Genomic DNA, 26,127 nt, shown 5'->3' with positions numbered 1-26,127 from the left:
TTCATCAGGAAGAGACCAGTGATCCAGAAAATGTGAAGTTTCCACCAGACTGTAATTGCGTTGTTAGCCAAAGTTTTACTGACAGTATGAGCTCCTCGCCCATCAAGACAATGTTTGAATCCAACAAGCCAATGAACAATACAGATGATGAAGAGCTGATTGCACTAGGAACAACAGAAGTCACTGTTATCGACTGTGGAGCAAAATATAGTGGGTGCGCAATTGGTATAGGAGGTCCTCTTCTTGGGTGTTTCTTCCGAAAAATTTGAATGGGTGTCTGTCCAAAATTTGCAATCTGGTCTTCGATAGCAGACTTCTGCAACATATCATCCATGTTTTCCAAATCAACAGCACCCTCATATGTCAAATAGTAGAATATATTTGCTGCCTGCTCCAGATAATTGGTATTTGATTAGTAAAGTCAAATTGTGTGATCTACTAACTCAAGTATGCTGCAAAAGGGTGATAAATCATGTACCTCAACGGCAGGCTTGCCACGCTGCTTATAACCAAATATGAGGTCAATCCAGTGATGAAGATTAGAGCTTACATATTCACTTTCAAGGGCCTCACGATTGATATGAATGAATTCTTCTGGTGAACCCTGCACAAGACATATTTCCTTTGATCATGAATTCTTCTGCCCTCGTGTGCACTAAATATTTTGTACCTTTAACCAATAATAACTCTTCCAAACATTTAGATTGGTAACTCTTTCAAATATTTAGATTGGTCATATGAGTACATTCGCACAAAGTTAATCTAAAAAACTGCAGAAATTATCAATCATTACCTTTGCCCATGGAGGGAGACCTACATGGCCTAAAGGTTCACCGTCCTGCTTTACCCCAAAGTGATATGAATTCAAATTTTCAAGAAACTCAGGCATGTAAAAGAATTCAGGTGTAAGCTCCTTGACATCACTTGTATTTGATAGGCAGTTCCTATATGTGCTTTCAATGCTCTGAAAGAGACGGTCTGCATGGTCAAATTTACCACCCTGCATAAATAAACATATAAAGTAATGTAGTATTAGCTAATTAGCTATAGTACTATTTGCTGTTCAGTGAAAAGATATGCCATGAAAGAATATATACACATCCTAAACAAATTCACTTATTTAGTACTCCCTCCGCTGTTCAGTGAAAAGATATGCCATGAAAGAATATATACACATCCTAAACAAATTCACTTATTTAGGACTCCCTCCGATCCAAAATAAGTGTCACAGGTTTGAACAAAGGTTAGTTCAACCTTGTATAAAACTGCAGCACTTATTATGGATCGCAGGGAGTAAGAGACTAATATTCAAGCTAGTACAGAATTACTCAGATAAAGTACCTGAAGATTGCGGTGCAGAGCAGTAAAAGGCTCGAGCCTTAGAAGGTAGTAAAGAACAATTCCCATGCTAGAGTAGTGCGATCCATAATAAAAGCTGCAGGAGGAAAATACACAATTTTGATGCAATGAGCGTCTAGAGAAAACTTGGGACACAAGAAAAGTTTAGGAATGCAATTCAAAAATATTTAGGTCAAACCTTGGTATATCAGGATCACAGAAATTAAGATATCTATCTTCGAAAACCTGCACATTGTTTATTATTTATCAGAGATGATAACTGGGAGAGACAGTACGCCATACCCCATAGCTACGGGAAATACCTTAAAGCGTTTTGCATCCAATGCACCAACTGGCTTTGACAGGTCCCTGAAAGTAGATGACTTGTTGAAATCAAGTTTTTCTGATGAATAGTCAGCCAATATCCAAGGAAATATAGGGTATTGAGTTAAATCGTTGTAAGATCGTCCAGAAAGAGTATTCAGAATCATTAGATACTCAAAGTTGCTGATCTCCCTTTTTCTCCAACTCTCCCTGGCACTCTCAGCCATTTCAAGGGCAACTTTTCTGTCAACAAACGAAATTACACTATTTTTGTCTTTTGTACTTCCTTTGGGGAACAAAGCATCATTCCTCAAGGAAACTAAAAGAGACCCAACATTTTTAGCATCATTTTGGGAGGAAAAATTAAGAAATATAGGTGCATTTGCATCATCAAAAAATATCTCCGTTGCAGTATATTGTAGTAGGTAACGTGTCCAGTAAACTGCTCTTATCTGTCAACAAAGAAAAGTGGAGTCAGATTTTTGACACACATGCACGAATGCAGACACAATGAGAGAGGGCGGGGAAGGGGGGGGAGGAGGGAGGGACAACATACCCTGGTTATTTTCCACCTTCTATGGTGTTTTATCTTGCTAGACTGACTTTTCATCAGAGCATCACCAGATCCAGCCTCATTGCCTCGTCCTACATCAGAATTACCCTTCAGCTTTTCCACACTTCCCAGCTCACTCTTGGCATCTGATTCTTTATTATCTTGAAACTTGTTGAAAACAGATGAGCCCCCTGTGCCTTCGACCAAAAACTCAAAAGAAAAATGCAGGGCATTTCGAGTGATAGTAAATTGTCCAGCTAGTTTTCTTTTTGGTGTAACAAGAACACAGTGAACAGAAGATAGCACCTGGGAATTGGAAAGGAAAACCAAGGGTCTGAGGATACAACAATAAATCCGCCAAAATGTTAAACGCATATAATGAAGCCTGTTTACCTCAGCATAATCATTATCTCCACCAGTAGATGATTGTTCTTTCCTATTTTGCACACTACTAGTAGGATAATCTGAAGAGTCTGCAGAATTTGCAGCATCACTTGACACCTGATTCTCTGATGGTTTATTTTGGGAAGGCTCACTTGTATCATTGTTATCCTCGCATGATTCAGAACCAACATCCCCTGTGATTCCACGCACTCCTTTCAGAAGGAAGCGCTTCATTTTTTCTGGAATCTTGGCACTAACGAAAGGATCAACAGACGGGGCGGTATTTTCATTAGTAGATTTGGTGGACAGTGGTTGACAAATGCGTTCATCAAACTTATAATTACGCTTCAGCTTCATTCGCCGCCGCCATTTATCCTCTGTCTTGTCATGTTTCCAGTATGTCACCAAATTATTTGGAAAGGGACTAGCAGACCATGGTCCTCTTTCGTCACTCAAAGCGCGGAAAATATGTATCCATTTATCCTGATATAAAACATGTCAGTTTTATATGCAATTCAAACTACTAAACATTGAAATATTTGGTAAAATTTACTGTGACCACAACTTACTGCAACAATTTGCTGATCCTCATCAAATGCAAGCTTGAAAGCTGCTTTCCTATTGTCATCCCCAGAAATTGCGGCAGTCTTTGCAAACTGTATATCATCTTCCAAGCTTTGGAGTTGTTCTATATCTTCAATCAAGCGCTCGTCAAGTTTAGAATTTAGGTCCTGGAGTTGCCTCAGGCGATCAGCCTTTGCGTCCTTCATGTATTTTACTTCATCAGAAGCCTGGCAAGTAACAAACTGTTTATTTCTTGCTGGTGGTGTTTGGAAAAAAAATCATAAGAGCATGGTAAAAAGAAAAAAAAAATGGGAGTGACAATGTAACGCATCTAATTTTTTCATGCCAAAGCACAATACTTTTGAATTAAACTAAAAATGAAGAGAGACAAACCGCAGCAAGAACACGATCCTTCTGTACAAGATTAAGAATGAAGCCGGACTCTTTATTGCTATTTGCTTCAGCAGAATCATCTTTGCCCAAGATGCTAGTGGCTAGCATGGACTTTCCATATATGACAGTCTCAAGAATCAAATGTGAAATAACATGGAAACGTGCACCATCATCAAGTTCCCCGTAGTGGGATCTAACCCTTAGTAAAGACCTGCAGCAAAAAGGAATTTACTAGAACAGCCACGATAATCAAGGGGATATTCCCATGGGTCTTAAGGGTGATAGCCATACCAAATTATGAAATGCAGGCTGTTTTTGCATTGATCTTCTTCGGAAATAAGATTAGGAAGCATTGTTATAAATTGCTGGACACACTTGGATGCATTTTCTAAGCCAGCTTTGCAGAGATACATAATTACAAGGTGGAAGATGATTCTTGGGAACCTTTCTCCTCGTAGCATCATGGCTTTGTCAGTAATTTTGTTCGTCTTTGCACTTAATGCCGTACCAATGCCTCCAGTTACAACTACAGCAGCCATTTCTGCAGCCGGGATATTTAGCGATTCTACCAACCCACGTGCCCTTTGCCCAATAGATGGAACAGAGGCACTTGAACCCTTTGGTGTCAATCTGCTTTGTCCCTTGCCATTCAAGTTCCAAACAAGAGTCCAGATTTTGTCATAAAAGCTCCACCAGTCATCGCTCAGTTTTTCACCATCAGTAAATATGTTGCTACTCCAAGGAAGACTGCAAAAGTGCAAAATGAACATATTTACAGATGGTAAATATAAATTTATCAGAAGTTCTACTCTTACATATCATCAAACAGAAGGTAAGCAAGTGAACAGAAATGGGAACAAGAGTTACTAGAGGAAGTTCGGTGTCAAATTACCGATACTGAATTGCCTAACTACCAGATACCACAAAAATGTAACTTGTAATGCAGCAGCAGTCACTAATCCTAAGGTATGCCACTTAACATTGTCATGAGGGAAGCAACTTGTTCCATTCCCATGGCCCAAGGATCAAATATATACAAATGCATGGGATAGAGTAGGAAATGTACATACAAAAAGGAAATATAAAATACAGAGCAGCAACCTTGTCAGCAGCCAGACATGTGGAGGAAAAAAAAGGTTTGGAAACCTTATTCTATCATACGAGGGAAGCAACTTGTTCTACTCCGTGGCCTTAGGCCCATAATATACAAATACATGTATAAGAAAGAGTAGGAAACGGACATACAACAGGAAATACAAAGAGTTCTACTATAACACAACTATATATCTCTAACAGGCATATAAGAAGAAATGTAATATCAGCAACTTAAGCAGCAAAATCCCAATCATGCTTTATTATAGCATGTTCCCCCAATGAACCAAACAGATCTTTGTTCTTCTCTAAGCTTGTCTCTGTGTCCTGCCTGTGTGTGGTGATTGTGAAACAATCTCTACTAAACTGAGTAAAATATAAATGATTAAATGAGCTGTAAAAAAAGAACCATGATGTGACACATCAGGCACTCACGACATCAGGATAAGGTTCTGCACAGGAATACATGATGGCCTCCAGTGTGCAATTCAGTACAAGTAGTGGATATTTTCAGCACCTTTTGATCTTTAACATGTGCAGCACATTACGTCATTACCTATTAGAGATATTTTTCCATATGGTTGCATTGCGAAAGCATATCTAATCTCATAAATTAGTTTTGATGATTAAACAATCCTATTGTATGAACATTTTCATTGTGATTAATGAAGGAGAAATAATCCCGGATTTGAGTAAAGTGTCTCAAGGCAAAGTTAAAAATAAAGACTGAGGGCATTTTTGTAGCAATGCGTGATCTTTGTCGTTAGGTTGAAGACCAGGTTGCTAAGCTTACTTTTAGTGTTGCCTAGTAGCTTGATACCTATCAAATACCACATTGCTCAATAAGGGTTACAATGCATTTATCATCCCTTGCTAATATATGTTGATTCCGTGGTTTGCATCTAAAGCTCTATACATTCATCGAGGCCATCTGTGGTTTTCTCCTCTTGATCTTATACTTGTGCGTTTACTTTTCTTAGAGAAATACTGATTGCTTGCTCACCCTAAGGATTGCATCTACATCCTGATTTGTGCAAAACCTTATTTCCTCAATTGGCTCAAAACCTGTTTTAGCCAAAGCCACCCCCCCCCCCTCCTCTACAATAGTCAGGATCCTATTGATGGTACACATCATGAGGTACGAGCTTTGTATGGTACTCCCTCCGTCCCATAATACGCGTTTATATTATGGGACGGAGGGAGTATATATTACCTTGCAGATTGGCTATTGCTCTCAGCATTTATAATTTCCACAAATGCAGAGCCAATGTCATCTTTCTGTGAGCCATCGGATGAAGAGGCACACATATCAGGTGGATGAAACTGTGAGAGAAAAGGGACAGAATGAGTGAACGACACACTATACAAAAAGAAAAGTGTAGCATGTTTTTCTGTTCTATAGGACATGTTGCTCAGAGGATACCAGGAGCTTAATTCCAATTTGATCAACAAGCAATTCATCACTCAGCTTCAAAAGGTACAAGATATTATCACGGCATGGCTGTGAAATGAATATGTCCTCATCAGGAGAAGTCTCGAGCAGGCTTCCAATGATATCTTCAAAAATGTCTCGCAGCAGACAGAAATTTGTTAACTGTCCCTGTGGATTAAGCAATACTCAAAGAGTTACTAGGGCATGGAAAAGGCTACTAGATTGCTGTAACACAAACAAACGAGTTAGCATTCCAACCTCCTCAATTTTTAAGAGAAGAAAATTTGTTGTGTCCTCCAGCTGATGCCAGCCACCTTTCACGTAGCACAAAAAATAAGAAAGGACTAATGAATACATGTTCCTCACAAGAATTAGCTCATTGGTCTCCAAACTGGCATAATTAGCTTTCGAAATTGGTCTGTAGTCCCTGAAGACATCAAGCTTCACAGATGTCTCAAGCCAAGAGCTCCAACCATACTCCTGATGAAATTGATTTATGAATTATGATAACATAGAAGTAATTTATATAGGCCTAGAAATACAGCAAGTGGTAATTACCATGATGGCTTCAACATTTGAGGGGTTTGAATCAAGCAAATCAAGAAGATCACTCAAGATCTTTGCACGTGCTGAAGCATCTTGGCAAGAGTGCATATATTTAAAAATGCAGACCAAAATCTGAGGAACATAAAAAGGAGCCAAGCTCACTACTGACGTACTGCTTCTATCATTTAGCTCATTAGATTGGGACCGTTTCTGTAAGACCTGAACAAAAAATATAACGAACAAATCAGATCATTTGTTTACAGAAGTTTAACATCAGAGGATAAACAGCATAGTATCACCATATTCAATGTGAAGTTTGACAAAATTTACCTGCTTAGGGCTGGCTCCACCAAGAAGAACATCAAAAAAAGTAGCACATAAATGATCTGAAAGTGGAAATTTGAAAAGTCTCTCAGATATTGAATAGAAAAACAGTTGGGGTGTTGCTGCGATTCCTTTCCGTATATTTTCGGACATAGATCTAGGTCGTCCTACAGGAAGGCCAAAAAGTTTTGGTCCTTTTTTCTCAGATGGAACTCCAACCAGAAGCTTTCCAAGAAGTTGAAGACCCAGTAGACGAATTGGTTCGAATTCCCTGAACAGCAGGTGATGTTATAAATACACATCCTCAATAATACTGATTGAGAAGTTAAAAGAAACACGGATTGCCAAGTGTAATACAGAATCAGAACAGTCATCTTCCACACTACATAATGCCCATGATTTACACATATAAACAAGGAATGTCAGGAAATGAGGCAAAACTATGGTAGCATAGACCTATCATTCTCAGAAGAATTAGTCCGGAAAAAATGGGCACAGAACCTATTTCAAAGATCAAAATGCAATATGCACAAAAAATAGCATTATCACTGACTAAACGGGTGGCTAAAGCTCAAGCTCCCTGTCAAAGTGGAATTTGATCCATAGTAACTTTACACTCGGAGACTACGGGGCTGTTTGGATGCCGCCAGGGCTAGCCCTGCCAATTTGCGGGTGCGCCAAAAAATTGGCGAAGGAATCGGGCGCCTGCTTCTCGCCAAAATGTTCGCGTGAAATGAACTGAGGAACCAAAGCGAACGTGGGCACGCCAATTTATCGGTGGCCAACCAAACAAGCAACTAACCCCTCAGTCAACGCCTATTTTTTGGCACGGCAGCTCGGGGCTCTAATCCAAACAGCCCCTATCAGTCTATCACTCAGTAAAGTGCACAAAACACAAGCACTGCATGACTTGGGTCCAAAATATGACTCATAAATAACTAGATGTGCATTACCTCTTAAGAAGATTGATGAAAATGTAACAACCTCCAACAGAATTTACTTGCTCCAGAAAAGATGATAGAAGTGAATTCTGTGAAAGAGCACGGATAATCATGTAAAGTACATCCTCGATACATGCAACATCTTGACTTTTCTCGAAAAAGGACACAAGAGCTCTTATATCATGTGAAGAGACCTTCAGCCTACAACAGAAGTTAGTTGAATTGTTAGCATATGAATCCAAGGAATATATCTTTTAGACTTGAGTATATGGCAGCATTGAATGATAATAAAACAATGATAGCAGAACAAAGAAAAATATGGAAGTACGGATTGAGAAAAAAACACAACATTGCATCTCTGAATGTAAAGTTGAAAGTGCTTACTTTAAGCTCATTTCTGCCAGACTCAAGAGGAGAAGACGAATCTTGCGAATTTCTTCTATATGTGGTCTCTCTCCAATCACTTGTTCAGTAATCAAATGCAGCAAAGGCTTAGAAGACCTAGCATCTAACTTTTCTGAATAAAACTGGCGTACAATATCAATGATCCTAGGGAGTCCACATAACATTGGTAACAATTTCCCGTCAGTTTCAAAATACTGTATCAGAAACAGATAAAGTTCTCTTTGTACTTCATAACTTGAATATGCCCAGATATGCGGGTTCAGATATATTTGTTGAAGAGCATCTTTCAATAGAATTTCTGACATACCTGAAAGAACAGATATGTTAGTGATATACATAGTTTCAAGCAGGCAGAAAAATGTGGCCGACTGTGTGGGGAGAGAGACAAAGAGAGAGACAGAGAGAGAGAGAGAGAGACGTCACCACTGTTTGTCAAAATATTAAACAAGTGCTTCAGTGCTGAAAGAGTCTTGAAATTTAGCAGCTGTGGTGAAACAGATTGAAACAAGAAGCCCAAAATAGAGAATCCAGAAAGAAGATGCATCTGTTGCTGATTTGCTACATTTCCATCCAGAACAGATGCAACAAGCTCAATGACTTGACCTGCCAACTGATCACCAGTGGGAGATTCTCCACTATGAGTGATGGCATCATCAAAATGTATCAGAAGAGGAAACAACACAGAGACACCTCCAACGCAATAAATTATGTCCTGCAGCAAGCGCCTCGAGCATAACTTTGTACCACCCATGATGGTTGCCTCAAGCTTGCTCTTGTCAAGACTATCAAGTACAGAAGACACATTGAACAAAGTCCTATTATTGCTAGCCTAGGAGGAAAAAAAGAACAAAATATTCAATTCTCTGGTTCCAGCAATTGATCAAGAAAATATAACATGTTGTTTGGAGGCCAGTTCGTACCTGTGCGTTCAAGCCAAAAATCATCTTCGATGAAATACCATCCCTTGCATCCAAAATTCCCTTGTAAAGTGAGTCATTATTCATAAGCAAGTTTTGATCACCAAGGAAAGAGTACATGTAACTTGGTCCAAGATTGTATATGCCTCTTATTTGTTCGGCAGAGAGAGCATCAGAAAATGCATAAACTGGGCCCATTTGACCAGTAAAAGCAAAAGTGCCCTCAAAACCAAGAGAAGTTGGTTCTTCACCAATGGGCATTAATTCTGTTCCAAGACTGCAGCGAGTCATCACTTCATTGACTTTTGCATACCTGAGAACAGAAAAAAAAAGTGGTATAAAACATCTTAACTAATATACTGCAAATCAAAACAACAGACAAAAAATCCTTGATCTCTTAACCATATATGAGCTCACAGGATCCAATTGCTATCTTTTGCAGTTAGGGCATGTAGATGTCAGTTTTCTATTCGAAGTTTTAGCAAATTTGCACCTGTTAAGGAGTATTAGTATTGGTCTATGAGTCCTTATTAGGCTATGTCTCTTTCCTTGTACCCCAAGTCTTAGAGCAACTCCAACACGCTCCGTTTGTGTCGGCCCCCGCTCGGTGTCCGCCCTCTTTTTTATTTGGGTCAGCAGTGCGCCCAACGCGCCGACCCATATTTGCCGGCATGGCCGGCTGGCCTCCATTTTCAATGAACACTTTGCATATTTCACAAGCAAATATATAGTTTCACAAGGAAGCATAGTTTTCACAACCAAATATAAAGCATAATTTTACAAGCCCGAATATAAATTAAATTGTTCTCACATAGTTTTACAAGCCAAATAAAAAGGATACATCTATTGGTTGCCAACATGAGCCCACATATGCTCGACCAAATCATTTTGCAGCTGCATGTGAGTTTCCCAATCACGCATTTCATGATGAAATTGGGTGAACCGTTCAAACGTTGCCGCTCCTCCATGCTCAGGCACAACATTCTCACCTTGAAACTGAAACCCTTGATCGTATACGTTCCGGACGCTCATCTTCTACGATCATATTGTGCATGATCACACAAGCAGTCGTCACCTCCCACAGCTTCTTTGTGCTCCAAGTCCTAGCAGGATACCGAACGATGCCCCATCAAGATTGCAAAACACCAAAGGCACGCTCGACGTCCTTCCTAGCACTCTCTTGCTCTTGGGCGAATCTTTTCCTCTTCTATCCGACAGGGTTGGGGATTGTCTTCACAATAGTGGTCCACTGAGGATAGATACCGTCACCTAGGTAGTATCCTTTGTCGTAGTTGTGGCCATTGATAGTAACATTCACCGGTGGGCTGTTGCCTTCGGCAAGCCTTGCGAACACCGGCGAGCGTTGAAGCACGTTGATATCATTGTGTGATCCGGCCATGCCGAAGAAAGAGTGCCAGATCCAAAGATCTTGTGATGCCACGGCCTCAAGTATGACAGTGCAAGCCCTGACATGGCCCTTGCCAAGCAGAAGGGCGGTTCTTCCACTCCCGGTGCATGCAGTCTATGCTGCCAAGCATCCCTGGGAAGCCCCTGCTGGCATTCATCGCCAACAAGCGGGCTGTATCTTGAGGAGTCGGCTCTCTCAAGTACTCAGGGCCAAACACAACAATCACAGCCTTGCAGAACTTGTACATGGAGTCTAGGCATGTAGACTCGCTCATACGGACGTACTCGTCAATGAGATCACCGGGCACTCTGTATGCAGGCATCCGAACAGCTGCAGTGCATTTCTGATAAGAGGAGAAGCCAATCTTTCCAAGGGCATCCTCTTTGCACTCGAAATAGTCATCATATCCGACCACCCCCTCTCTAATACGGTTGAAAAGATGCCTACCCATACGGAAACGGCGCCGGAATTTCTGATGTTTGAACAGCGGTTTCGTTGTGTCAAAGTAGTCCTTCCAAAGAAGGAAATGCCCGCTCTCTCGGTTGCGACTCAACGCCGGAAGGTGCCCCGAAATGGAGCCACGAAACAACGGCCGCTGGCTATTGAGGTGGTGATGGACCAACACGGCAGCCAAGATCTCCTCATCATCGGACGAGGAATCGTTGGAGTCGCAAAGGAAATTATGAAAAAAGAACTAGTCGGCGGAGTCCATTTTGTACCTTGGCAAACTGTCGAAAAGCTTGCGGGCATCAACGAAGGAGCCGGCCGGCGAAGGGAGTCACGCCGCCCTCGGACCAGCTAGCTGCCCTGGCGGCGTCTGACGGGCGTGCCATTGTCAGGACGAAGGAGCTGGCGGGGCGGCGAGGCGGCTTCTTGGTCGCGGCTGTGTCGGCGAGGTGGGGGTGGGAAGCTTTCGGAGCCCCGACGGCGATGGCGGCGACGTGGGAGGTGGCGGCGGTGGAGGGGGGTGGGGGGATGTTGCGGCACCAACAGCTGGCAGAGGCACTGGAAAATGGACGGCAGCGGCGTCGACGAAGGAGGCAGGTGAGTGTTTGTTGTTGGAATGGGAGAGGATGGCCAATGTGCCACCGGCTAGCGGGCCAGGGGAAGGAGTAGGCGGGCACCGCACGCGTTCGTCTCATGTCCGCGCCGACACAAATGAGGCTCAAAAATGGGCCAGGAATGGGTCGGCATGCGGACGTAAAGCGGACGCGCGTCCGTTTGGGTCAGCGCGTTGAGCCGACTTTTCTGTCTGCACCGACCCAAACAGACGTGCGCGGACGAAATGGGTCGCCGCGTTGGAGTTGCTCTTACGTACTAATATATATACGCCCCTTGGCTATGCAATAGAGATAAGTTGCATCCATGACATGGCATCATGAGCCCAGGTTTAGGGATTTCTTCCCTGAACGCCACAACTCGTCCTCCTCAATCAATTTTTTTTCGGCCCCCCGCCTCGTTCCATCCCTGCATCGACTAGGGCCCAATTGGATCGGGCCGACACTATCTCCTCCACACCTGCAGATCCCCGCATGGCGGCACCGTTCAGATCGCCACTCCCGCCGGCCTGCTCTCCGCCGCCCATCTCCAGCAGCCCCGTCTGCCCTCCGCCTCCAGGCTGGCTGGCTCTCGCATTGCAGGGCTGCTAGCCTGCTTCCCCGCATGCAGCTCTCCTCTGCTAGCGCGCATGCCTGGCTGTTTGCTGCTTACATGCTGCTGTCCTCCTTGTGCTGCTGCTTGTATGCTACTGTCCTCCTTGTGCTGCTCTCCTACATCTGTTGATCTGCTTCTACCTTAAGTGCCCATACGGGTGTTCCTTCTTCGCAGATTAGATTTTCCAAGTAAAAAAAAGGGAAGGGGGGGGGGGGGGGAGGGGGGTACAATATCATCTAGCATCTCTTCTTTCCCTTGATGTTTGGTGATTCTCGACGATGTTCTTTGTCGACTCCGTCTCGCACATACACCTTTCATCGGCGTTGTGCTCTTCCACTAGTTGCTCTTCTTTTCTGCTTCTCGCCGGCATCTCACCTGCACGGTCTCCTCCGCAACCTCTTCTGACTACATGGCTTTTGCATCTTCGTCTAGTGTATGCTTTCTAGCTTCTAGCTCTATGTTTTCCGCTGTGTCCACCAAGTCCGTTGCTCTTCTTCGTGTTTCTCATGTCATGCGAGTCCACCATATCTTTATCCGTCAGCCTCTTTCTGAACCTTGTCCTTTCTATAGGATTTTTGTGGCCTCTTTTGCATTGTCAATCTACGTCCATTCTCATGCTGCCGAGCTTCTTTTGCCGCCAGTTTTCTTGGGCTATGATTTTGTGTGCAATGCTTCATCCTCTTGATGTGCCAACTTCTTTTGACAACCCAACTTCACTTGATCTCTTGTATCTTCTACTGATGCGGTGTCTTCCTCTAATGCGCCATCTTCTCTTTATCTCCTTTGGCTTGACTCAACAGGTTTTGAAGAATCTTCATGCTACACTCTCAAGACGCGGATTCTGGGTTATCATTTATTTTCTAGTGTTACACTTCTTCAAATGCAATGCTATTGCATACACATTGCATTTGAGGGGGGTGTTAAGGAGTATTAGTATTGGTCTAGGAGTCCTTATTAGGTATACACACACACACACACACACACACACACATGTAAGAACTAATAGTGATAAAAACCATGGACAAAGAAAAGAAATTTCAAATATTAAACACGAAAATACTAGGGACTATTTGAAATCCTTAGATATTATTACAGAAACAGAACAGGCTCAATCAAATGGTGTGCTAACTCACCTGCATTTCTCAGTTGATACTAAATCGCCATCTACATAGCATCTCAGCTGGCTTCCTCCAGAAAAAGCTCTCCCTACTGTATGAGTAACAGAAAGGAATTTCCATTGCTTCGTTGGGAGGCTTAAAGGCAACAAAACACACTGATTCTTTTGACTGACAGACTGCATAAGGTAGATAGGGTGATTAAATTTGACATTAATACTAAAATCAAACTTTGTTATTCGACAACTGAAGTCAAATAACGAGCTCATGCCATGTGGATTTATATGTATAACTAAGTAACATATAGAGTTCTTATCAGCAAAATGGCCGAGTTTTTAAAACCATCTTGGTAATGGCTACTAAACAACTGTCCACAAACTCAACAAACGCACAGATAGCACCATAAACTTGTTTCAGTCATTTTAGTCCAAAAAACAATTTGGTGACGCAACATGTGTGCGAGTGGAGGACCTCGACCGAGGGGGAGTTTCAGCAAGGGAGTTTTCTGCAAATTTCTCAGACCGACTGCGCCTTCCACCTCAACACCATATCGCCGTCAGGTGGAGCCAGGACTCGAAGACGTTGTGCGCTACTTGCATGTGTCTCCCTTGCGGCAGGAGGCCAGGTCCCGGCGGAAGTACAAGCAGGAGACGCAGGTGTAGGAGCACCGTCACGCATTCTCGCTGGGGTGCGCGCAATTGGTCCAATTGCGCGTCATCTTCCCCACCAAACCATTTTTGGACTAAACTGCATCACTTAAACGAATTTATGGTGATATGTGTGCGTCTCTGGAGTTCATGGACTGAAGTACTCATTTCCTCAAAGTTTACGGAACAATGGTGTATTTCACTCAAATAGAAACATGGATTAAATCATACTTCTGTTAGAGTGGATTAATCTATGGTGAAACCAGCATTACATGATCAAAGATTAGTCAGTGAAATGGAGACAAATCTTCTTTTGAGGAAACAAAGAAATTTATTGAAATATATGTAAAACCAAACTAGGATTTTCATGAAAAAAACGTAAGTCAGCCACTATGTTGGATTTCACGCAATTATGTAGCCAACTTAGCGATCGAATAACCAACTTCAGAAAGTAATTTTGTCTTGAATAAATATTTCCCAATTTTACTGACCAAAGAATTTATTTGACAGGATATAATTTAACCAATGAAAAAGAAATACAAGACTAATTTACCAAAAGTTCTTGGAAAAGATGAAGGCAGCAACCACCATTACCTCATAGACTAGAGTATTTTTCCCAAGCATAGCTAAACATCCTTTTCCATTTTCCGTGAAAAAGGAGAAAAGGCCCATCATACCATTCTCAGGGAAGCTTTCCACTCTAAGCCAACAGCAGAAAGATAAACCTTTACTGTAAGGCCATTGAACAGGTGATTTTACTTCAATACCCTGTTGAGGGGAAGAAATTCACCACATAAATATTACTTGATTAAAACAAAGTAACTGTTCGGCAGCTTTTATTCAGAACCATGAAGAGAACAATATGGCATTGCTTCAAAATATAAACTTGTATACCATAATGGCAACTGAGGCAAATATACTTAAAATGATCATTAAAGTTTTGTCAGGAAACAGATTATAGAAAACAATTAAAGTACTGAAATGAAAATAACTCACAGAATCATGACCACTGAACTCAAAGAAAGCTTCAGGTCCCTTTTCCTTGAGCATATGACTAAGACTTGTCAAAAGCAATGAGCTATGCTTCTGCTTGACACTAATTTTCTCACCACGCAAGAGAGCAAACATTTTCCGGATATCTTTCCCGGAAATACTATGTCCTCCAATAATCTGAATTAACTCTGCAATTTTTATAACTGTGTCCTCCCATTCCTCAACAGAAAACCAGTCAAGAAGAAAGCTAAGTAATCCTGCTTTGAAACAATAAGTTCTATTTGTAATGGACCCTTTGAGCAATTGCTGTAAGACCACAAGCCCATAATGTTGAAGCGAAGTACTGCTCTGCCAATCAGAAGCGCCATTGTTACATAAACATATGAATGCAAAACAACAGTGTGTGTGTGTGTGTGTGTGTGTGTGTGTGTGTGTGTGTGTGTGTGTGTATGAGAGAGAGAGGGGCGAACCTTTTGTAGAACATTTAAGAAAAGTATAATTACATCTTCATTCTGTGGAGAAAAAGAAAACATCAGGGTAAAGAATCAAGTTACAATGCAGGTACAATTGAGTGAAGCAACTGAATATACAAGGATCACATTGCTTCAAAGATCATGAAGATTGCATACCTTTATTGTTGTCTTTTCATTTATCTCAAAAGTCCCATCGACAAGCATACCAAGTAGGGCATCCAAGAGTTTCCGACTTGGCAGCCATTTACAGAAGTCCAATAGCAAGCTTTGCAGTGTTTGGTAGCCCACACCAACCAACATTCTAAAAGCAGCCTGGATAAGATAAATCAGGAAAAAAAAAAGAGCATTAAGCAAGTACTCCCTCCGTCCGGAAATACTTGTCATCAAGATCAATAAAAGGGGATGTATCTAGATGTATTTTAGTTCTAGATACATCTCTTTTTATCTATTTTGATGACAAGTATTTCCGGACGGAGGGAGTAAGTTACATGAACCAGAGTAACTCCGCTCGTTGATTATGGCAACTTTTATTCTAATTGATGTTTCCAATTAATCCTTACAAAGAATGAAAGAAAAAAAATTGTGTGACCATTGAGAAATAGGAGAATTTTTTTATTGCTGGATAACCTGGTTTCACCAGAAATCAGCTGGTTCCACAACAAAGTAAACCTTTATAATTTTGGATGAATACCTTGTAACAAGAGGACAGCACAGGTGGCCATCCAGAAAAGACCAAAAACTATTATTGGCCCCATATAGCTCATACAGAGAACATGTGAAGCGAACTAAAGCAGTATATGATTACCTTGGATTCATCATTTTCAGCAAGTAATGAGGTCAACGTCTGAAGGACATTAAGGACCAATTGCTCCCCAACTGCTTCATCAAAAGTTCCATTCAATAAAGAGACTATATGCAGGAAGCACTCCCCATTGCGAAACAGATTTTGGTAATACTAGCAAAAGATATTAGGGATTCATCAGGCATGGAGTGCTACTAAAATTGGGAAGAAACAAGCCAATAATATGCAATTACTGTTCCCATCTATAAAAAAAACATACCGCGCGATCTATCAAAATGATCTCTCTCAAGGTAACTAATAAATCAATCGACATTTCTGCAAAGTTCTTTTCATGCTCTTTTGCACGAGTGAAGGTCTCTAAATATTTGGAGCATAGTTGCAACTTTGCTGTATGATCTTGTGCTGATGATGGAGGCAACTGATTGTAAGAAAGAACAACGAACAAGGGAGGAGAAAGTTAATTCTAGAAGTAATATCAAGTGTGATAAAAACGAGAGAATAGTAAACATGGTTATACCCTATATAAGGCAAGAACTTGCTCCAGTACATGTTTCCGGAGGTTCTCTTCTTGGAATAAATCAAATAGGCACCCAATACAATTGGCATTATGTAAAATTATCATCCTTCCAAGGTCAGATATTGTGACATATTCCTTGAAAAGGTTGAAAGCCAATTCGACACATGTAAGAGCATTCTTAATTCTCTCATCTAGAGAATCCATCTGAACATTGTTTGATTGAGAACCATTTCCCCTGAAGTCATCGCTTGGATGTGCCTTCCTTAGTTCTTGTGCTTGAAGGCATGCAACCTTCAGGACTCTGGTAAGCACGTCCAATGACTTGAAAGAAACTAGAGTTTGCTCAGTGGCAAGTTTCAGGATAACATGAAAGCTCTTAAGAATGGTAACAACCAATCCAGGACCATTAGTGCAGTGTTCCAGTGCACTTAACAATGCTGAGCATTCTGGCTACAAACAAAACAAAACTATTTTAAAGACATGAATGCAAAAAAACATGACAGTATTCAAAATTATGTAAAATGAGCAACATATTATGCGGGGAAGGAGAAATTTTGGATACCAGGTTATTTGTGTTTTCATTCAGTGTTGCAGCAAACTCCAAGAAGGAAATAGCTTCTGACTGAAGGATGTTGACATCAGGTAGATTACTTTTGTAGCCAGTTGATTCGGCAGCGTCAGTGAAATGATCAGTTTGTGTCTCAGTCTCACCAACAATCTGATGAATGCACTCCAGGGATGATCCGAAATAGAAAATTTTCTCTGAGAATATCAGATCCCACAAACCCTCCTCTCGAAAAGATTTGAGTAGAACTGGTGCTGAAATGAGAACTTTCTTAAATGTGCTGAGCATGTAATGTTGTAGGATATTTGATAAAATCCTGAATACACCAAAATAATTTATCAACAAAGGAAATTTACAGAACAGAACAATGCAGTTAAAATACATAGACAATTAGAAATTCAATCACCTGAAGGAACTAAGGAAACATGGTATTGCATACAGATACAGACAAAGGTGTTGACCATAAAGGAAAAAATTATAAACAGAACAATGAACAATTGCAAGAAGAATGAAAAAAGGAGCGACAATAGATACTACGAGACTAGCCGCGCTACGGAAAATTACTCATATGTTGGATAGTATCTAACAGATTTTTGGAAATGGCAATAATGCAATATGGTAGAATTAACTATGTAACAGAACTTTTTTCCTCTAAATCTTAGCTTGGACAGTATCTTATATGAAAGCCAATACATGGGAAGTTCATGGATGAACCCGGGTACATATGAACCCACTTCGGAAAACACATTTCTAAATGCTAAAAAAATCTGAAAAATGTTGCACGGATACGTCTCCATGTTCTATGTGTGTGCATAAAGTTTCACGAAAAAATAACTTTTTTTGTGGCCTGTGCAAAAAAGACAAAATTGTGTCGTGGAACGCTATTTAGAAGCACTGAAATTTGTCCTTTTTGCGGAGACAAAACAAGAAGACATTTTTTCACAAAACTTTGTGCCACAAACACACATTTGCGAACATGTATGCGTGAAATTTTCTTTTGAATTTTTCAACATTTTGAAACGTGCTTAAAGTGCATTTTTTGAAAAGTGGGTGCATATGCCCATGGGTGCAGGAGGTGCCCTCTTGCCAATACTCTTCATAGACTGGAAATTTTGAAACAGTGAGTGATAATTAACTAATCTAATTAACAAAGACATACACCAAATCAATGGGGAATAAGAACTTACCTTATATGGTTAGGCAATTCCGTTTCACTAGCACATGCTTTGATGCATGGGAAAACAGTTGAAAGAATCTTTATGATCCACCTTGCACATTGCTCCCAGTATGCCAACGAGATGGGTAGAGAAATTTTGGTAACAGTTGAACCAGGACAGTACCTGATCTCATTAGGAGGAAGAAGGAAAGAACAAAGTGCCTTGCTTAACTTTACAGAATACTCATTCCATTCGGTCGTATTAAGAATATCAACAGGACTTGGGAATGATTCTAATGTAGGTGAATTCCCGGTACTTTGTCTATCAAGTTTCCAGTTGGGCACCTCGGGATCAAGAAATTTCTGCTGATGAAACTCCTGAAACATAAATGCGGGCCAACAGATGCTGTTCGCAAATTTATGTATCCGTCCATTTTCACATAGGAACTGCAAATTGTTAACATTACCGAAACTGAATAAACAGTCAAGGATCCAAGAGAGACTGCAAACATTATATGTCATCTAAGTCGAAACAGAAAACAAAATTCTGACCAAAATGGTGAGCAACGACCTCATAGGTAAAGTTAGCACTATCAATCTATGCCGATGATCTAACTATAACTCGTTTGCTACATAAGAGGTCAGCATATGAAGTACCTATGTGTTATCATTGCTCCAGAAAGGCAGAATCTAGAAATAGAACAAAGTATTATAAGGAATGCAATGATCTATCTACAGGAAAAGTTATGCAACAGGATACACCGCTTCCCTCAGAATTTCCAAAGATAGTATCTGGAGCTGCAGAATGTCACTCCTGCAAAAGCATGTCATGTTAGAACACAAGAACGGAACTGAACGGCAAACACACAAAACACGATCAGATAAATGTATCTTTGCTATCGCAGATTGTTGTTAAAATGTGCCTTCAGTTTATAATGGTAAAACTGGTCCTATTGAACACTTGATAGCAGGTGCTCCTTACATTCCAAAATGTAAGTGGTCTAGTTTTGTCCTAAGTTAAACTTCTTTAAGTTTGACCAAGCCTATAGAAAAATATATCAACATCTACAAAACCAAGTTAGTTTCATTAGATCCATCATGAAATATATTTCCATACTGTATTAATTTGGTGTCATAGATGTCTAAGTTCTAAGTTTGACTTAGGACAAAACTAGAATCTCTTTGATTATGGAATTGAGGGAGTGGCTAAGAAGACACTAACATTACTATAAAGCTGTCTCCTCTAGTAGAAAGGGAGATGTAAGATATTGCTCTTCAATGGCAGTGCATGAAAGCTGGCAGCACTAGCTGTTGTAAAGTACAAGCTACAGAATATGTATCAATTTATTAATATTGAAGCTCGGTGGAACAGATGAAATAAATGGTCGCAGAACTAAATTCTATGGCACGGAACAAAGCAATATGCCACTGCTGAAACAGTGAAACACTTACCTTTCATCACTGGGGACAAAAGAATGCTTTGAGACTGAAAATTTGCTTGATGGTAGTCCCAGTCCATCCAATAGAACCTCCAGTCCTCCGATGCTTCTGAAATGATTCTGTGCACGAGTATTCTCAGATATTGTTGATCTCAGAGCATACAAAGTTATAAAGTGAAGTGACAAGTCAGTCCACTGATCTTTCAAATTTAGTCTTCGAATGACCCTTAAGAGTTCTGCAACAAACAATTTCAGATAAGTAACATAATAACGATGGAAAAGCATAGGTTACTTACTATAATATCAGAGGCTTCTGAAAGAGTTCATTAACAATGCATTCATGGATGTGCTACCAGCTGATATGTACTCCCTCCGTTCCTAAATATAAGTCTTTTTAGGGATTCCAATACAGACTACATATGGAGCAAAATGAGTGAATCTACACTCTAAAATATGTCTATATACATCTGTATGTAGTCCGCATTGAAATCTCTAAAAAGACTTATATTTAGAAACAGAGGGAGTACAAAACAACATATACACTACCTATGTACGGAAGAGTGCGGGGTTTTTTTTATATACCAAGCTCCAGTGAGTTCTTGTCTTAGAAAAGTCACAGTGTAGTTATTAATTTCAAAAAAGAAACTAATATCTACTCCCTCCGTTCGGAAATACTCGTCGGTAAAATGGATAAAAATGGATGTATCTAGAACTAAAATACGTCTAGATACATCCATTTCTCCAACAAGTATTTCCGGACAGAGGGGGTACATGTTAGAGTGCACTTTAAGTCTGCAAGATTTCACAGAGAAATATTTCTAAACTTGGGGCCCGCATAAAGACAAATATGATGATAAAAAAATACTCCCTCTGTATCAAAATATAAGATGTTTTTTTACACTATGACAGTGTCAAAAAGCGTCTTATATTTTGATACGGAGGGAGTAGCAAATAGTGACAGCGTATTCACAATTATAGATCATGTGTTCTTCCTGTGCAGTTCGCCAAAAAGAACATTTTTCGTTAAACGTTGCTTATTCTACATCTACTCATAAGAAAAGAAAAAAATCCAAAACTTGTAATTGTATTTTTATTGTTTGCAAAATAGAGAGCTCATTCAAGTTCAGGAGCTAAAAGGAAGTACAATGTATGGAAAAGCTAATCAACATGCACTGTTTTACCACAACTACAGATATATTTGCTAAAATGTGAACGCTTATGCTCTCTCTCTCCCTCTCCCTCTCCCTCTCCCTCTCCCTCTCCCTCTCTCTCTCTCTCAAAATAATAAATGACATTTCAGGTTTTGATACAGTCTCTGGCCCACAACGTTGACCATTATTTTCCATATGAATATATTAGTAAAATTTATAAAATTATGAGTGTATTTTTTCATAAAAAATGTAGTTATAGTATTTTCCCATGAGAAATTCAAATAGTATTTGACATATCGATGGTCAAAATAAGAGAAGTTTGACTGCATGCAGTCTATTCCGAATGAAGGTACTCCCTCCGATCCATATTACTTGTCGCTCAAACGGATGTATCTAGACATATTTTAGTGCTACATACATCCATTTGAGCGACAAGTAATATGGATCGGAGGGAGTAGTACTTTGTTTATCCCACATTCAGGGATGATCCACAAGTTGCTCACTTCCATCTACAGTTATACCAAAACATGTCTTGATTGCATCAATAATATCCACAGCCTAATATCAAGAGTGGAACCTACATGCCATCTAATCTTTGTTTTGATATTTCCTGCAGAATATTTCTCCAGAGCGGAAATTACGCATTGCACTTCAAGCTACTAGCAAACTCTTATAAGTAAAGTGGAGTTGTGGACCATGCTAGAACTGTAAGAGTTACGCAATGTAGAGACTAAGATTCCCTGTCCTAAGCAAGTAATGAAGCAAAATAAAAGATATAATCAAATGTATACAAAGTACAAACATTGAAAAACCAACTTTACCTACTAACCAATTGACTCCGCCAGCTTCCATAACTGAAACAATGGCTTTTTGCTGCCAATTTCTATCAGAAACAAATCTTCTTATAGCATTGGGAGTAACTGTGGCTAAGTTGTTTGATGGGGTATGATCAGTGCTATTGACAACCCGTGAAATTCTTGTTGCAGCTGGCTCCAAATCCATGAAGTTTGAAATTATCGTAACAATGTGTACAAGAATCTTTTGCATCATCCTCATATTTTCTACAGTTCTATTTGACAGTTGTTCATCTGTGGCAAGCAAACTTGTCAAGGTCTTGAGCTTTACAACTGCGGCTGAATATACAAAAGAAAGGCCAGTTAAATTAGATTCATTACAGAATTAACATATATATCACCGCTATCATAACCTATGCTACAAGGAGATTCATAACATGGAGAAAGGAGTAAAGAATCAACATGAATCTAGGATAATAAATACCCAACTAAAGAAAGAATCTACCTTTCAAAAGAGCAGTAACCTTTTGCACACCTCCATAATAACTAAATACTCTACAGTTATGCACTGAGCGAGTAACAATGGTGAAACACTCCAAAACAGGCAATACTTCAGTGCTTAATCCCAGGTCTGTGGATTGCTCTGAGAGATTAGCCGAGGATTCTGGACAGCTGCTGCCTGCGAATACAGGAAACAAGATCGATCCAATTATCACCGAATCACTGCAGTTGCTAAACCTAATAAACCACTATAATTAACAGTTGGCACGGTATAACAATTGGTCATTGTTAATCTGGTATGTAGAATGCAAGTGCTCATTTTAGTGTAGTACAATGAACTTCCACAATAAAAGAAGCTGAAAATGTTCAAGAGACAGTTCAGGGAATAAATAACTGACTCAGGAATTTACGCCACACAGCCTTTCGGTGTACTTAAATTGAACCTTACAATTTCTACCTGCTTGAGAGCATCTAGCGAACATTACAAATTTAGAACTGTGTTTAACATTATTTGATTAGTGAACTAACTGCTTCCTAAGTCATATATTATCTCAATTCCCAGGTCTAGCAATTGTTTTGCTCCTTTTTCACCAGTCTTGGTCTTAGATCATTCAGTGAGAATGACATACAACCATGTCCTTATAGTCATATGGCAGCTTGAGAAGGTGTCAGTAGTGAGTGGAAACTTGAAAAAACATTGTATGCTAAGGTATAAGAATGGTAAATAAAGGGGCCAAGAATCCGCAGTAAAGAAAGATATATTTTCTTCAGTGGGCCCACTTACTCTCAGTAACAAATGAAGTTAAATGAGAAATCTCCTGAACGAGAATAAGGATGACCTCAGAAGGATGCCCACCAGAACATCCTATAACTGTATCATCTGATACTGATCTCCGGTCAACTGATTGATCAATACGGTGTGGCTCCCAGTCTTTAAATGCTTGTATAAAATGCAGGACAAATATTTGCAGGGACTTCTTCTTTTCAGCCTATGAAATTGTTGACATGAGAAATGGACATTGTCATAAAATAAATAGGAAACGTGCTATAGAGAAATTATAGGGTTTAAATACTGTTATAAATCATAAGTACCTCCTCGGTATTATTATCTAGTTGGAAAAATACAAATGTGTGCTAAACTAATTTACATGATTTAGAATATAAATACGTTGATTCATTCATGAACTTGGACATCTCCTCTCTTTATACATTTATGTTTATGTGCAGCGGCGTGCGTGCAAGGGGCAATAATCAGTGCATAAGTGTGAAGCACTATTGGTTTAGAAGGGGTTATGTTCGTTAAAATATAGGAATGACCAGCATAAGGTATCCTAATTAGTTAGAAGTGTATATTTATGTTAAGAAGATAGTTCAGATTTGATCTTGTGTTTTGGTTGTCCTAGCTATCCTTTTCAGGTCACCGTCAGTATAGGCACGGCATTGCCAGCTATTTTTGAATAAACAAAGAATATGCATAAGTTCTCTATAGTCTCTCCATATACCCTTCTTTCAGTCTTAAAGCAACTCTACACGACAGTGAAGAGCCTTGCCAGCAGCAAGATGAGGACAATCTCTCAAGGCTCTGCCCTCAGAGACTTACCCAACCAAGTTCCATAATAATACAGGATTCTTATTGAGGATATTAGTCCAATTACTCACTCAGTAAATTCAACAAGAGATACTCAAGTATTAGGAAATATTTCATGTTGCACCAAAATCAGGAGATGTATGCTGACAACTTCAAGTTTGAGGCTACGGTCTGCATTTTCGCCAGGTTTTTTGCGCTACTAATCGAAGGAATGAGTGACACTATCTGCACTACGCGAGGTTTTTTGTGATATAACTGAAGGACCCAGTGACACTATCTTAGATATAGTAGTGAAAATTTCTGTAAAGGGGTGAGTACCTTGTCGATGGCATTCTCGTACCTCTGCCAGAGTGTGTTTAAGATTCCTTCCTCACCAGTGTCACTGGAACCATATAACACAGGATTAGGATAAAATGCCCACATTCGATCGCAAAACTAGCAATACTGCACCAGCTTCTGGTACATTTCATTAAGAAACAGTAATGGTGAATGAAAACGTGCGACAGAGTTTAGTTGTTTTTCTACATTGTAACATCACGGTACGTTATGAGCTTACAATTGGTGAAATTAGGTATAAGGAACCAGGGTAATCCATTCAACTACCCAATTGCCAATGATTTAGTGTGTCTCCAGCAAAATGCTGAGCAGACCTAGTGAAATGGAAAAGGATGAACAAATTAATCAATATTTTAAATCTCTAGGATCATAGTGTTACCGTTCTACTATCAGTTAACAAATTAACAGGTGTAGCTACTTCCAATTAGCTAAGCCATTACCCCCACCTGGAGGCTTCATCCAAACAAAAGCACGAACAACTTAACAGACTGAAGTAATAAACTAGAAAATCAAAAACCCATCCGTCACCATCCAACAGTAGCTCGAAATTAGGCAACGTAACTTGAGCATCCACCCACGCAGTTCACACGAGCAAGCCGCGTTTCCCCACCGCAAACGAGCCAATGGCAATTCGCGAGTGTTCGGGAGTAGGGCTGTGTACCTGAAGCGGACTCTGGGGGAGGGCGCGGCGGCGAACTTGTCGGCGGAGGGGGAGCCGGTGCCGCCCCCGCCTCCGCCGGGGCTACCTCCACCGGCACCGGCGCCGCCACCGCCGGAGGCCGGCGAGGAGGGCGACGACTTGCGGAGGAGATCAGCGACGCCCTTCACGATGTTCATCGCCCCCGATCGGACGCGGCTAGCAGCAGCAGCAGCAGCAGCAGTTCGAGCAGCGCATCACCTCCGCCTGCGCGCGCGCTCGCGGGGAAGACGACGAGCCCGCGGGATTCGCTCCGGATCCAACCCAGCCCGGCCCCGATCCCCGGGTAGTGACAGGAGTGGAGACGAGGTGGGGGGAGATCGCGTGAGGGGGATCGGAATTCGGGGAAATGTTTTGGTCTCTAGCGTGCGTGCGAAGCCTTTTTTGGTTTAGTCGGATCGAGGAGGAGTGCGAGAGGAGAGAGGGATCTGGATTAATTCTGGAAGGAAGCAACGGGGAGATGCGGGGGGGGGGGGGGGGGGGGGGGGGAGCTCATGGGGGCGATTGGATAAAAATGTGAATTTCTATAGGGCCTTTTCCGCAAAAGGGAGTGCTCAGTATGGTGAGCCAGAGTGGGCTTCCTTGCGTTCTGCGCTTTTGCATGGGTGACCCTGTGGATTCTTGGATTCGCTTCGTGAGAGTTGACCCTAGTTTGCTGATGTCGAGGTGGAGGACGTAGCTTGGAGCGACGAGTTTAGAGTTTTTTTAGTGGAAAAACTCCACCTATATATTAATTAATTAAAATTATTATAATCATTCGATATAGCAAACGTCATGCAAGGCGGAAAACTATTACGAAAACCCCTCAGACCACGCAATAAATCACCTTCCTCTAAGAACTTTGCATCTTGAACCAAAGGCATATGGCGAGCCGTATCATCTATATTCGTGTAAAAAAAATTGCACATGTGCTCGAGCTTGTCTTTAATCACAAGCTACAATCAACGGATATCCTAGTAGTAGGGATGAAGTTTGTGAGGACTCCATTGTGCCCATCTTCATGCATTCGCATAGAGACAATACTAATCATTCGTTGATATATGAAATGTGTTTGCATAACTTCCTTAGTGCCACCTAAC

At 40.8% G+C, this 26,127-nt stretch overlaps 1 protein-coding gene across 3 annotated transcripts in view; it reads right to left on the bottom strand.

Moving 5' to 3' along the window:
- Nucleotides 1–25,465, bottom strand: part of LOC109770607 (BEACH domain-containing protein B) — a 28,240-nt gene extending 2,775 nt beyond the window's left edge. The window contains exons 1-37 of one of the 3 annotated variants that reach the window (XM_073501147.1): nucleotides 25,013–25,465; nucleotides 24,334–24,397; nucleotides 23,212–23,416; nucleotides 22,432–22,605; nucleotides 21,954–22,265; nucleotides 19,995–20,217; nucleotides 19,303–19,356; nucleotides 18,574–19,014; nucleotides 17,384–17,702; nucleotides 16,822–17,271; nucleotides 16,564–16,722; nucleotides 16,308–16,457; nucleotides 15,659–15,814; nucleotides 15,500–15,541; nucleotides 15,033–15,377; nucleotides 14,631–14,804; nucleotides 13,408–13,568; nucleotides 9,217–9,526; nucleotides 8,720–9,125; nucleotides 8,276–8,603; nucleotides 7,904–8,092; nucleotides 6,957–7,221; nucleotides 6,639–6,845; nucleotides 6,339–6,560; nucleotides 6,072–6,248; nucleotides 5,862–5,971; nucleotides 3,848–4,303; nucleotides 3,557–3,767; nucleotides 3,169–3,390; nucleotides 2,609–3,082; nucleotides 2,219–2,521; nucleotides 1,662–2,114; nucleotides 1,538–1,584; nucleotides 1,342–1,435; nucleotides 794–1,000; nucleotides 479–604; nucleotides 17–388 (exon numbers count right to left, since the gene is read on the bottom strand). In XM_073501147.1, the coding sequence (XP_073357248.1) occupies nucleotides 17–388; nucleotides 479–604; nucleotides 794–1,000; nucleotides 1,342–1,435; nucleotides 1,538–1,584; nucleotides 1,662–2,114; nucleotides 2,219–2,521; nucleotides 2,609–3,082; nucleotides 3,169–3,390; nucleotides 3,557–3,767; nucleotides 3,848–4,303; nucleotides 5,862–5,971; nucleotides 6,072–6,248; nucleotides 6,339–6,560; nucleotides 6,639–6,845; nucleotides 6,957–7,221; nucleotides 7,904–8,092; nucleotides 8,276–8,603; nucleotides 8,720–9,125; nucleotides 9,217–9,526; nucleotides 13,408–13,568; nucleotides 14,631–14,804; nucleotides 15,033–15,377; nucleotides 15,500–15,541; nucleotides 15,659–15,814; nucleotides 16,308–16,457; nucleotides 16,564–16,722; nucleotides 16,822–17,271; nucleotides 17,384–17,702; nucleotides 18,574–19,014; nucleotides 19,303–19,356; nucleotides 19,995–20,217; nucleotides 21,954–22,265; nucleotides 22,432–22,605; nucleotides 23,212–23,416; nucleotides 24,334–24,397; nucleotides 25,013–25,188 (8,784 nt within the window). In that variant the 5' untranslated portion in view covers nucleotides 25,189–25,465. Of the gene's footprint in view, nucleotides 1–16; nucleotides 389–478; nucleotides 605–793; nucleotides 1,001–1,341; nucleotides 1,436–1,537; nucleotides 1,585–1,661; nucleotides 2,115–2,218; nucleotides 2,522–2,608; nucleotides 3,083–3,168; nucleotides 3,391–3,556; nucleotides 3,768–3,847; nucleotides 4,304–5,861; nucleotides 5,972–6,071; nucleotides 6,249–6,338; nucleotides 6,561–6,638; nucleotides 6,846–6,956; nucleotides 7,222–7,903; nucleotides 8,093–8,275; nucleotides 8,604–8,719; nucleotides 9,126–9,216; nucleotides 9,527–13,407; nucleotides 13,569–14,630; nucleotides 14,805–15,032; nucleotides 15,378–15,499; nucleotides 15,542–15,658; nucleotides 15,815–16,307; nucleotides 16,458–16,563; nucleotides 16,723–16,821; nucleotides 17,272–17,383; nucleotides 17,703–18,573; nucleotides 19,015–19,302; nucleotides 19,357–19,994; nucleotides 20,218–21,953; nucleotides 22,266–22,431; nucleotides 22,606–23,211; nucleotides 23,417–24,333; nucleotides 24,398–25,012 lie in introns of those variants that run through there. The other 2 variants (XM_020329322.4, XM_073501148.1) reach the window with 2 other exon arrangements.
- Between the last annotated feature and the right edge of the window lie 662 nt (nucleotides 25,466–26,127).

Source organism: Aegilops tauschii, chromosome 6 (genome assembly GCF_002575655.3).
Source record: "Aegilops tauschii subsp. strangulata cultivar AL8/78 chromosome 6, Aet v6.0, whole genome shotgun sequence".
In the NCBI taxonomy this organism is placed as follows: domain Eukaryota; kingdom Viridiplantae; phylum Streptophyta; class Magnoliopsida; order Poales; family Poaceae; genus Aegilops; species Aegilops tauschii.
Note: the sequence above shows the minus strand (reverse complement) of the source record. Positions and strands in the feature narration are given on the sequence as shown.